Genomic DNA, 12,326 nt, shown 5'->3' on the forward strand with positions numbered 1-12,326 from the left:
TGGGCAGTGTTAAATGAAATATGAATGCATTGGGGCACCTGGATGGCTCAGTCGGTTGAACCTCTGATTCGACTTTGGCTCAGGTCATGGTCTCAACAGCTGTGGGGCTGAGCCCCACGTCAGCGTGGAGCCTGCTTAGTATTCTCTCTCCCTCTCCCTCCCCCCCCCCCCCGCCTCTCTAAAATAAAAACTAAAAACAAAGAAAAAAGAAAAAAATATATAAATGCATTGATGAACCAAGGCGTTAACTCATAGCTATGGAGAAACCCAGGTTGACAAATCAGAAAGTAATGATCCTGGAGGTTGTGACTGCTAATTGCATAAGGCCACATCTCCTTGTTGTTTGTATTATGGGAATTCTTTTCCAAGAGAAATCTTATGCGGATCCCTAATACATAAAACAGGAAACGAAACAAAACAAACAACAAACTCAGAATGACTGTAGCTGGAGTGACATCTTGGCTGTGGCACCTTAGAAAAAGTTGTTTAACCTTTCAGACCTGGAAATTCTTCATGCATCTCTATGAAGATCAAATAAAGTGAATTGTATACATTGCAAATGTAAAGATATTCTAATTTTTTTAACATTTATCTATTTTTGAGAGACAGAGAGAGACAGAGTGCAAGTGGGGGAGGGGCAGCGAGAGGAGACACAGAAGAGAAGCAAGCTCCAGGCTCTGAGCTGTCAGCACAGAGCCCGACGCGGGGCTCGAACTCATAAACCGTGAGATCATGACTTGAGGCAAAGTCAGATGCCCAACCGACTGAGCCACCCAGGCACCCCTAAAGATATTCTAATTTTAATGGAAGCTTCTGAGAGGCAACATCATTAAGGATTAGAGAAAGTTTATTTTGTTTTGTTTTATTTTGTTTTGTTTTGTTTTACACAGAGAGCACGCACACCAGCAGGGGAGAGGGGCAGAGGGAGAGAGAGTGAGAGAGAGAGAGAGAGAAAATCTTAACCAAGCTCCTCACTCAGCACAGATCCCACAACCCTGGGATTATGACGTGAGCCAAAGTTAAGAGTCAGACACTCAACTGACTGAGCCACCTACATGCCCCCAAAAGTTGTTTTTTAATATAGTATGTCAACTTTCATGAGAAGTAGCAGTTCTTTTATGTTAGAAGAACTTTCTCAATGTCCTTTACATCATAAGATGTTTGAAATTGCCAGATTTGCTGATTTGAAAGACTTGCCCTGGTATATTTCAGAACATTTTTTTTTTCTTTTGGAAGACAGAAGAAGGGCTGGACATCTCTTCCCTCTTCCTGGATGGGCACAGAGGTCATGCTCCTTGATGCAGAGCTGGGGAGTTGTGGGGCAACCCTGGGGTGGCTTCTGAATGGACAATGAGGGGGCTATCACTGTGTTTCAGCTCTCAGAAGAACAGCATTACGTGGCGGGAGGCCCTGAAGTCTGAGCCAGGGCCATGGAGGGCTCTGTGCTGAGCCCCACGTCCTGGGAGAAGCGGCGGGCCTGGCTCCGGCAGAGCCGCCACTGGCAGACCCAGGTCTTGGAAGAGGAGGCCGGGGCTGTCCTGCAAGATGTCTCAGATCCTGAGCCTTCCAGCCTGGATGACGTTTTCCAGGAAGGTAAGAGGCAGTTAGACCACAAATAGACTTCCACATCGCCTGGTGCTGGGGAAAATGTGCCCACGGGCACAGGTCTGCAGACCGTGGGCAGTGGTTTCCTGGGTGAGGCTAGGCCTTCAGGGAGGCTCATTTTGATGGGTTTAATGAGTTTAAAGGAAGAAGAGTGAAATGATACAAGATATAGATTGTGGGAGAGAGAGAGAGATAAGCATAAGATGAGGAAAAAGAAAGCACATTGTTGCATCATCCCGGGCTATAAGGGCCTGAGGTCAGGGTTCTCTTGAATGCTTTGGGGCATTTTTATTTTGTCTGTGCAACAAGGTTACACTCAAGTGGATGCTGGGACTCTGACTTCAACTCCACTGCTAGGGAGCTGTGTGACCTTTGGCTAGTCACTTACCTCTCAAAGGCGTGTTTGTCTGATTGAAGTGGTCATACCTCAAGTCGTGGTAGTACGTTTTCTATGTGCCTCTCACAGCTGCTTAGAGGTTCAAATGAGACTGTAGACCTAAGAGTTAAAAAAAAAAACAAAAAACTTTTATATAAATAAATCCATCCTTGCTTATTTGGCAGAAAACAAAAGTGTAAGCACAAAATTCTGATTTTTTTGTTGTCTTTTTCTTTTTATTATTATTATTTTTTAAATTTTGTTAGAGAAGAATCCACCCCTGTTCCCAAACCTTGAGGAAAAGGGAGCCGTGGGCCTGCCATCCTGGGCATTTTCCACAATCCAGGCAGAAGGGGGCGGGAAGCAGAGAGAGAAGAAACACCCACTATTTTTATACATGGGAGAATTCTCTCATCTCTTACAGAAAAGCTTTGTGGGGGGAAAGGGGTCATGGTACGGCTTACATAAGGACAAACTTGCAGAACAGGCTGAGTTGCAGGGAGGAAGCCTGGCCTCCTTTAGCTCTCACGGCGATCTGCTCTCTGCTATTTCCAGGGAATCCGATCAGTAAGATTGAAGACTGGCTACAGGACTGCGGGTAAGTGCCAGACGGGCGGTGACAGTGAGTGGGGTGGATGGCTAAATCTGCGAACAGGCCCTGACTCTTGGGAGCTCAGAGACAGCGAAACGGGTTTGACTGGGCTTCATGGTTAGATGTGAGGTGGAAATGGCGGGGGTGGGGGTGTGGATTGCAAGGGTTTGGGGCGAATGTGGGGAGTGGGCCATGAATGAAGCACAGCTCTGGGCTGAGACTAAGTTAGGAGTGGAGGCCTGGAAATCCAGACTGGATGCGGTCTATAGTCCAGAATGATGGACATCTGCAGTTAAGGGCACTGTCCGGGCTTTTCAGATCCCGCCTCCATTGCTTCTTCTTCAGACTGAAGTCTGACACTGTATAACAAAACAGGAGTTAGAAACCCAATTGTCCTTTTTTTTTTTTTTTAAACTTATTTAAAATCAAGTTAGTTCACATGCAGTGCAGTATTGGTTTCTGGAGTAGAACCCACTGATTCATCACTTACATATCACACCCAATGTTCATCTCAACAAATGCCCTCCTTAATGCCCATCACCCATCTAGCCCATACCCCCACCCACCAGCCCTCCAGCAACCCTCAGTTTGTTCTCTGTATTTAAGAGTCTCATAGGTTTGACTCCCTCTCTTTTTATCTTATTTTCCTTCCCTTCCCCTAAGTTCATCTGTTTTGTTTCCTAAATTCCACATATGAGTGAAATCGTATGATATTTCTCAGAAACCTCATTGTTCTTATCATCATAGGAATTCATCACTGTGTTAATTTCTACTACAGAACGCAGGAAGACAGGCTGCCGGTTTACCCCAGTCATTGAAACCAGAACTGGAGAAGGTACTTCAGGGCAAAATGCAGTATCTCTCTCCTCAGAAACAGTAAAATAGGAGACCCCACACCTCATCAGTACCTAACCCTAACCCTAACCCTACTTTTAAGTAGGCTCAGTCTACCCAGAGGGAAAGCTTCTATGCCCTACTTAATCCTGATCCTCTGTGTGATGATGCTGAGAATGCAGCTCCTTAGTTCCCCTTCAGGAATGTTTCAAACTTTATATGGCCTTCAATCTATAAAGTCTGGGGACCTGTTAACATATCAATAAACCCATCCTTGCTTATTTGGTAGGAACTGAATCATCTAAGGTTATTTATTTCAATTCTGCCCCAGAAGGTAATGCCAGGAGGGATTTATTTTGTGGTTTTGTGGTTTACAAAACATATTGTCCTTCTTGTCCTAATCTGGTTCACAATTCATTGGCTTCAAAGTCAGTAAAGGGTCCTCAAAGTTCAGAAAGTTGAAGGGGTGGTGGTAATAAGAATGCTGGCACTTTTTGGTGCATCACAACTGTCCTAGGATTTAGAATGCCTCACCTGATACCTACTGGAGAACCAGTCAGCTCCTGGTCTTTCTATCATGAACTATTCTTGAGTCAATTTAAATTCATCAGTAATTGTTGACAGCATATTTGCTGATAATGTCTGATCGTCTAAATCCCCTCAGAGGGGGCCAAGTAGTTTAAAATATGCTCCTTGACTCAAAACATACTACATTCCAGCTGGAAAGAATAAATTCACAGAAACACAAGATTGTAAACTCCAGAAATTACGTTCCCCCCCCCCATATTTTACAAAAATAAACCCTAAACAAAACATGGGCTGAAAAAAAATAGTCTGGTGAGTAAAAAGGCTCCAGGATTTGAGCCAAAAGTTGTGCTAACTATCTGTGGAACCACCTGTAAGAAAACAATCAACACTCCTTCTATTTCAGACTCCTTGCCTAGAAAGTAGAGACCTAGAATAATAATAAAGTTTCAATGTTTATTGTGAGATTTAAATGATATAGTATATGCACAAATGCTTTATGCTCTGTAATAATACGTGAGCAGTGAGGTTTATAAAGGAGGGGCTTTGTGCTACTTGAAAATTTCACAAAATAGACCTGCCTATATACTTAGCATCTGTCTGTCTAAATCTCTTTATTTCTCAGAAAAGTATGTGCAGAAGGGATACATGCCAACTCGAGGATAGTGGTCACCTCTGGGAAGGAATGGGAGTAAAATGAGGCTGTAGTTATATTTTTAATATTATATTTTTATTTTTATTAAGAGAGTTCAGGAACAAATATGACAGAATGCTTACAGGTGTGAAAGTAGCGTGGCAAGTGCAAGGTATCTGTCATTTTTTCTTTACCTTTTGATGTGTTGAAAAAATTTTAATAGTGAAACTTTAAAAAGCCCACAGGAAAATCTCTTAATACACATTTGTCAGGGTGCCTGGGTGACTCAGTCAGTTAAGCATTCAACTCTTGATTTCGACTCAGCTCATGATCTCACGGTTATGAGTTCAAGCCCCACACTGGGCTCTGTGCCAAGAATGCAGAGCCTGCTTGGGGTTCTCTCTCTCTCCTCTCTCTGCCTCTCTCTCTCTCTCTCTCTCTCTCTCTCTCTCTCTCTCAATAAAAATAAATAAACTTCAAAAAAACTACATTTGTCTCTGGAGGGGGAATTATTAGGTTTATAAAATATTTCCAATTATATCTATTTTTGAATCCTCCCTAATACAATGTAATACTTTTTAGTTATATGAAACAATTAGAAAAATTAAAGGTTAAGGATGATTGACGGTAGCGAGAGAACACTTGATTTTGGTAATAGACATTGAAGAAGATAGGGAAAATGCATTCCAGATATGACTTTCTGAGTCACCACAGTGTTCAATTCTTAGGCTGCCAAGACCACAGACGAGACAAGAAGAACGAGGAGCCCATATTCACCGGATACCTGTCCACTCTGTTGACAGGTGCTTGGCCGCACTTCTCAAATTTTATTTCAAGGCTCTATGGTTTCCATTTTCTTTCCAGTGCCAAATAAACATTCTCCGATAGCAACACGGTTTTGTTTTCTGACAGGCTTTCCAAGGAAACCTGCCAACCTCCTGGGTAATTTAGTGTCAGTGTCTCTCAGTGTATTGAATCCAGTGGCAGACCATTCTGCTGCAGGTCTAGATCATGTATATCTTCACAAACTATGCTTCTCCTTTTTCTTTCTCCTCTTAAAGCTCCCAGGGGGGTTTCTAGGATATGAGTGTGTTGCTTGTGCATCATGAGAGGTAGGGTTGGGAGCCCAGAAATCATCTGTGTGGACTTGAGCTTAAATCTCACAGGCAAGATCTATGGAAATTGCTGGAAGAAGCTAAAAAGAGTCACATCCTTCTTTTCACAATCCGATCCTCCCTCCTACTTTTGCTTAGGAACTCGCTATACGAGACAAGCAGTACCTTGGCTGTCCTATTTCAGACTTGAGATGATGCAAAGGGATCTTTCAGTGCAAGACAGAGAGGAGCAGCTACGGATCTAGTTCCTAGTCATGGGTTTTATGTCCTAAGCATTAATACATGAAAGGCCTGGTACTTGGGTGATGGCCATGAAGTTTTCAGTCATCTTCGGGTCAATTAGTAGATCCAGACTCATGTCCGTACTTCTGTAGTAGATTCCACCTACACACAGCCTATCCCAAAGCTCATCCTGGGCTGGTCCTCATATAGAGAATATGAACACGCCTGCCAGGGCACAACCAGAGAAGAGACATGTAGGCTGAACACCCAACAAAACCTCGTATTTAGTGAATAACACTGAGTTGTGCTTGGACACCCCAGAAATTTTACCTGCGGTATTTTTTAAAGTAAATTTTATTGAAGTATAGCATACATATCAATTGAATTTTTCTTTTTAATATAACTGTAGTACAGCTCAACACGTATAAGTTTCAGTTACACTAGATGAGTGAGTCTTAGAGCTCTACACAACATAGTGCCTATATTAACAGTGCAGTATTGTTAACAATGCAGTATTGTGTGCTTCGAAGTTTGTTGAGGGTAGGTCTCCTGTTAAATGTTCATTCTTTTTTGTCGTTGTAAAGCATTAATTTATCATACGATTTGTCCATTTTACAATAAAGATTTGGTGTCTCCCAGTTCTGGAGGGCTTTGATACTTCCATTACATGTAGCTACATCACAAGCATTAAATGCAATAGTCAACCTCACTATTCTAATAGTTGACTTTATATGTTGTGGTTCTTTAGTAGTAATAGTAAATATAAATTTATACTGATATTTTTAATAGTGTATATACTAACATATATGTTCATAATATTATATTAAAATCATTTTTGTGTCATCTGTTAGGAAGAGAAGCACATTTATAGAGTTACCCATTCTTTTTTTTTTTTTTAATTTTAATTCAAGTTAGTTAACATATCGTGTAGTGTAGGTTTCAGGAGTAGAATTTAGTGGTTCATCACTTACAAATAATACCCAGTGCTCATCCCAACAAGTCCCTTCCTTAATGCCCACCACCCATTTAGCCCATCCCGCCCCCCACTAGCTTCCAGCAACCCTCAGTTTGTTCTCTGTATTTAAGAGTCTCTTACGGTTTGACTTTTATCTTATTTTTCCTTCCCTTCCCTTATGTTCATCTGTTTTGTTTCTTAAATTTCACGTATGAGTGAAATCATATGAGAGTTAACCATCCTTAATTAGCTTGTGTATTACATTATTTTATAATGTACCTTGATGGGCAGTTTTTTTTTTCATGAAGACGTAAAAATACAGATTTTGGAAAACATGACTGATTTTCCACTATTGAAAGGAAGGTGCCAATAAAAGATGTCTATATATGCAGTGATTTATTTTGCAAAACTTAAACACAACTTGATCTATGGGTGTTCAGTTAGTAAACTCATTACCATTAATGAGTAATTAAACATTTCACTGAGTGATTACATACTGAGGTTAGATTCAAAGCATCATGTGCAACTTCCCGTTTAAAAACTTTCAGGAAAATGAACGCTGTAAAACTCACAACATATTAGTCCTTGGAAGCGGACATATCTAGGTATCCACATCCTCTTATGTAATATCTGAGAACAGAACAGCAGCCAGGAAGCAGGAATGCAATCACCTGTTTCAGACACAGAATTCTTCCTGGTTGGTAAAACTGAGTTGTTTCTCACTAGCAAGTATGCTGATTTCTGTCTGTCCCTCTTGTGGAGATGGCAAATGTTTGATAAGACCATACCTCAAAATGTAAAATCAGAATCTCTAACCAAAACGCAGTTTCTGCTGCTTCCTGAGAGATATGATCATGGCTCAGAGAGAAGGAAGAGGGTGTGGGGAGTCAAGTTGACCTCTTCCTACAAGTTGAAAACTATCAACACTTGTATCTGTCATGTGGAAATTATGGCACCCCTAAGCACGGCTACTATAAATGTATTTCTCTGGTTTTGTTTCTCTGTTTTTTCTTTCCTGTTTTACCTAGCAACTGCAGACTTGTCGCTTTCTGAGCTGACTTTGGACGGAGTGGTCAGTACAATAGCAGCACAATCTAAAATACAGTGCACCCTAGTCCCACTTCCCCTGACTACTTCTACGAATTTGTCAACTAGCCACTCTGTCTTAGCTTTTCTTCAACATAAAGGCAGTTAAGTACTGCTGGTTCGCATTGGAAAATTACGTGAACTTGTGAGATGTATTTGAGGAAAAGCACCTTGGAAAATGTAGTGGCTTCAACCCTCATTTTTGCTCCTCAGGTACTCTGAAGAAGGGTTTTTTGAGGAAACAGGACAGTCAGGCTACAGTGGTGAGTATAGGCTCTCTTCTTTCTTCTATTATTCTTCTATCTGGACAGTGATATGGCTGTGTGTGTGTGTGTGTGTGTGTGTGTGTGTGAGAGAGAGAGAGAGAGAGAGAGAGAGAGAGAGAGAGAGAGTATATATACATGCACACACATATGCACATATAAGAATGCTGACTGCCTTTTAACTGTCTATAAAACACCTATTAGTAGTCACAAGGCAGTCTACGAGGTCCAAAAGATAGAGTAAGCGTTGGCTCAGCTGACAGGCTGACTAGTACTCAAAGATTATCTTCTGTTAGTGGTTGTTCAGCTACCAACCACCGTTACAGGAAAAGAGCTTTATAAGATGTGTGTGTTTATGCGTGTGAGTGTGAGTACACACCTCCGCGTGCTCACTACCTGACAGAGGATCGTGTACATGACTATGTGATATAGGAGACAGGTTAATTACAGGTGATTGTTTCAGTCTTTCTAAATCAAAATATAAATGTGATTTCTGAAGTAGTGTATGTATAGCTGGGGGGAGTTTTGCAAACATGTGATGTCTGATGTGATTATGTGTTCATAGATGTTCGTGTATATAAATGTGTGTGTGTGTGTGTGTGTGTGCATGTGTGTGTAAGCCTGTTTTCTGTGACCTTTGCCTTATTCCACAGGGTGCCTCAGCCATGGAACCAGCTTCGAAGATGATTTGACCCTAGGAGCAGAGGGTAAGTGGCACAGCTCTTTGATGTTGGAATCAAAAAAGAGGTTATACATTAGATACTTAAGAAATGAAAGGGTAGAATGCAAAGGGAGAACTGTGGAAAAAAGAAACCCATTCACTGGGGTCTTATCTGTAGGAAAAAAGCAGTCTCGTTACGACGTAAGGTAAAACTCATAAAGCATCATGTGTCCAGACATACTTCCTCACTAACCTCACATGATGCCTACCAGTCCATCATGAGGGCTTTCATTTGGCTCCTGGGAAGATTACGTATAAAATCACCATAACATTGGCTGCCCAGACATCACTGAATCTGTGTAGGAAGCGTAAAGCAGACTAAATACTGGGTATAAGAGAGAGATTGCCTGCAAGAAGATGACGGTTTAAATAAAGGATGGAGGTATTGCAATGTACCAGTGTCTCCCGGGACCTGTAGAGACTCACTCTGTGGGGCAGGAACACTAGCCTAGAAGGCTGAATGATGTTACCCTCCTCAAGACAGAGAAACTCTGGCCTAGACACCAGTCATGGTTTTTATAAGTTCGGAGGCTTAGGGCCACTTGTTCTCTGCCATGTCTGCCTCCCTTCCAGGTCTATGTTTGATGATCTTTAGATACTCCCATGAAGAGCAGAGTTCATGGGGTTCAGCAAGCCTGTAGTAGTGGCAGAGAGGAATGGAGGGGGGCTGAGTTTTAAGTTCAGAAAGGCAGCATAGGTGATTTTCATTTTCCCTTCTAACTTTCTTTTTGCCTTTTTGTTCCTTGCCCAGCCACACTGTTGGCCGCCAATGGCAAAGTCTTCTCCAGGTAAGTGTTAGGGTCACCCAGACTGAATGATGTCTCTGTCAGGAGCCACTGAACTAGGGTAGGTGTCAGAGTCAAAGAGATCAAACACAAAGAGGTAAAGGGTGAGATTTTCCAACCAGGAATGAGGCCCTAGACTGAGTTTGTGCAGTAGACGGTAGAAGGTACACAGCAGGGGGGTAAATATGCCCAGCAGAGCACGTCTTGGAACCAGGATGTAGACTGCTGACAAGAGTCATGTGACATCAGCTCTTATCCCTGCAGGAGTCTCCTGGAGACAGCCCGGCCCTTCCAGCTACTGGATCTTGGCTGCAGTTTGGCTTCCAGCAGCATGACCAGTGGGACCAACAAGACTAGTTCAAGGTAGATACCAGGTGTGGCAGGGTTGTATGAGTGGGGAAGAGGAGAGGCAGAAGAGAATGGAACCAAGAACCCTTGCCCATTTTTTCTTGGATACCTTACTGGAGATTCTATGCAGTTACGTACTTGAGAAGTATGTCCACATTTGCTTCAAGAACAACGGGCAGGGGGCAGTGCAGAGGAATCCATGGCTCAGAGCTGGAATGCTGTGTCAAACAGAGGTGAACTTGTACCCCAGGAGGTGTAGTATGGGTATCACCACAGTTCCTAGACTTATAGCAATTGTTTACGGTAAATGCATTGATTGATCTGTTGATTGAATGAAGCAATTAAATATTGATTCACTCAGGCAATTTTGTATCCCCTTATGCAGATGGGGCAATGACTATGTGAAATTTGAAAACGTGAAGCAAAGTGCTTGCCCCCAGGAGCTCCAGTCAAGTAGGGTGAACAAAAGACAAACACAAACAACTTTAAGGTGGAAAGTTATGAAAAACAAAGCAGTGTGATAACAAGTGTTTGGAATTTGGTGTCAAGGTTTGAATTTGAGACCCAGTTCTCAGATTTATTAGCCATGTGCCTATCTTTAGTGATTTGTCCTCACTAAGCCTCTACCCTGGCCACATCCCACTTCAGTTGAGTCAGAATCTCTGGAGACTCAGATATCTGTACTTTTTTACTGAAATATGCTTGACATACAATATTATATTAGTTTCATGTGTGTAACATAGTGATTCAACACTTCTACACATTACACTGTATAAGATAGGATAAGTGTGGTAACCATCTGTCACCATAACAATGTTGTTACAATATTACCGACTATATCCCCTATCCTGTACTTTTCATCCCCATGACTTATTCATGTGGAATGCATAGTTATTGAGCTCTAGTGTCACCAGCTTGGTGGTACACAGCTTTGGATGTAGAGACATGTTAGTGCCACACTGAGAGAGACAGAGAGAGCTTGATCTTCTGTAATGCAGGGTTTCTGTCCTGAAAAAAAATAGTGCTACAAAATCAGGTTTTGAACATTGGTTAATTTTTACCTCAGGGTAAGGATAAAATGAGTTTTGTGTTTCTTACACACTCAGTGCCTCGTTGTCCCACACAACCATCAGGGTAAGTTGAGTAGCAAGCCACAAAGCATTTGGCAAAAGCCAGCGAAATCATAGTATGTGCAGGTGGGAACTGACTGATTAATAACCCATAACCATAAGATTTCTTTAAATCTATGATGTTTTCAATTTTTTATATCCCTCTCATAGCAAATTTTCATTCATCTGTGATGTTTAAAGTACTATGATAGAGTCTAATTGGATTTTTAAACCAGGGCTGGGTTGTAATTCCCATGTTCAGACCAAAAATGTAGGTTCACAGAAGGGAAAGCTTTTCTCAAAGTCAAAATGGAAGCTAGAGAAAGGATCAGGAAGGTATGTAAGTCTTCTGGCAATTTTATTAGGTACTCTGGATGACCTTGAAACTCAGAGTTGCCCCTATTTACCGAACCTCCCTCCTTTCAGCATCTCTGAGATTCTGGACAAGGTGCAAGAAGATGCAGAAGACATCCTCTTCAGTCTGGGCTTTGGCCAAGAGGACCACAAGGACAATTCTCGGATTCCCGCCCGATTTTTCACTACCCCTTCTCAGGCCAAAGGCATTGATTTCCAACTCTTCCTGAAGGCCCAGGTGCGGAGGGTTGAGACGGAGGACCCTTGCCTCATGCTGGCCAGTGAGTGTTACCATAGGCCCGCTCTACTTCGCCGCCATTCACAACAGTGGCTCTAGATGCTACTTCCTCTTGGTCAGTTTCACCGACCCTTTGTTTCTTGTGTCTATTTCCTTGCTGCTGTTTTCAATGTGGAGAATTTTGATGTATGCCTCTCCCTCTTAAAGAAATAGTCTTGAAGACACTTCATATCACTATTACTTTCTTAGGCCTTCTCTCCTTTAGCTGAATCAAATGAGAACAATGTTTTTACCTCTTATCCCCATTTTTATTTCTCAGTTGGAATGATAGAATGTTCCTCATTTATAGCCACTATATTAAAATCACTTCCCTTTAGGGCAATTGTTCTCATCAATTGGAACAATAGAACATGCCTCATTTATAGCCACTGTATTAAAATCACTTCCCTTTAGGGCAATTGTTCTCATCAGTTGGAACAATAGAACGTTCCTCATTTATAGCCACTGTATTAAAATCACTTCCCTTTAGGGCAATTGTTCTCAAAGTTAAATATGTTAGATTGT

General features: G+C 41.9%; 1 protein-coding gene across 3 annotated transcripts in view; it reads left to right on the forward strand.

The window, feature by feature from the left end:
- Window positions 1-12,326, forward strand: part of TESPA1 (thymocyte expressed, positive selection associated 1) — a 35,822-nt gene that overhangs the window by 10,051 nt on the left and 13,445 nt on the right. For all 3 annotated transcript variants that reach the window (XR_009265626.1, XM_058742483.1, XM_058742484.1), the window contains exons 2-8: window positions 1,377-1,593; window positions 2,537-2,579; window positions 8,158-8,207; window positions 8,861-8,914; window positions 9,680-9,716; window positions 9,978-10,076; window positions 11,597-11,805. Coding sequence is in view for 2 of the 3 variants with exons in the window: in XM_058742483.1 (XP_058598466.1) it covers window positions 1,431-1,593; window positions 2,537-2,579; window positions 8,158-8,207; window positions 8,861-8,914; window positions 9,680-9,716; window positions 9,978-10,076; window positions 11,597-11,805 (655 nt within the window). In the remaining variant the exon portion in view is untranslated. The remainder of the gene's footprint in view (window positions 1-1,376; window positions 1,594-2,536; window positions 2,580-8,157; window positions 8,208-8,860; window positions 8,915-9,679; window positions 9,717-9,977; window positions 10,077-11,596; window positions 11,806-12,326) is intronic.

Source organism: Neofelis nebulosa, chromosome 8 (genome assembly GCF_028018385.1).
Source record: "Neofelis nebulosa isolate mNeoNeb1 chromosome 8, mNeoNeb1.pri, whole genome shotgun sequence".
NCBI lineage: Eukaryota > Metazoa > Chordata > Mammalia > Carnivora > Felidae > Neofelis > Neofelis nebulosa.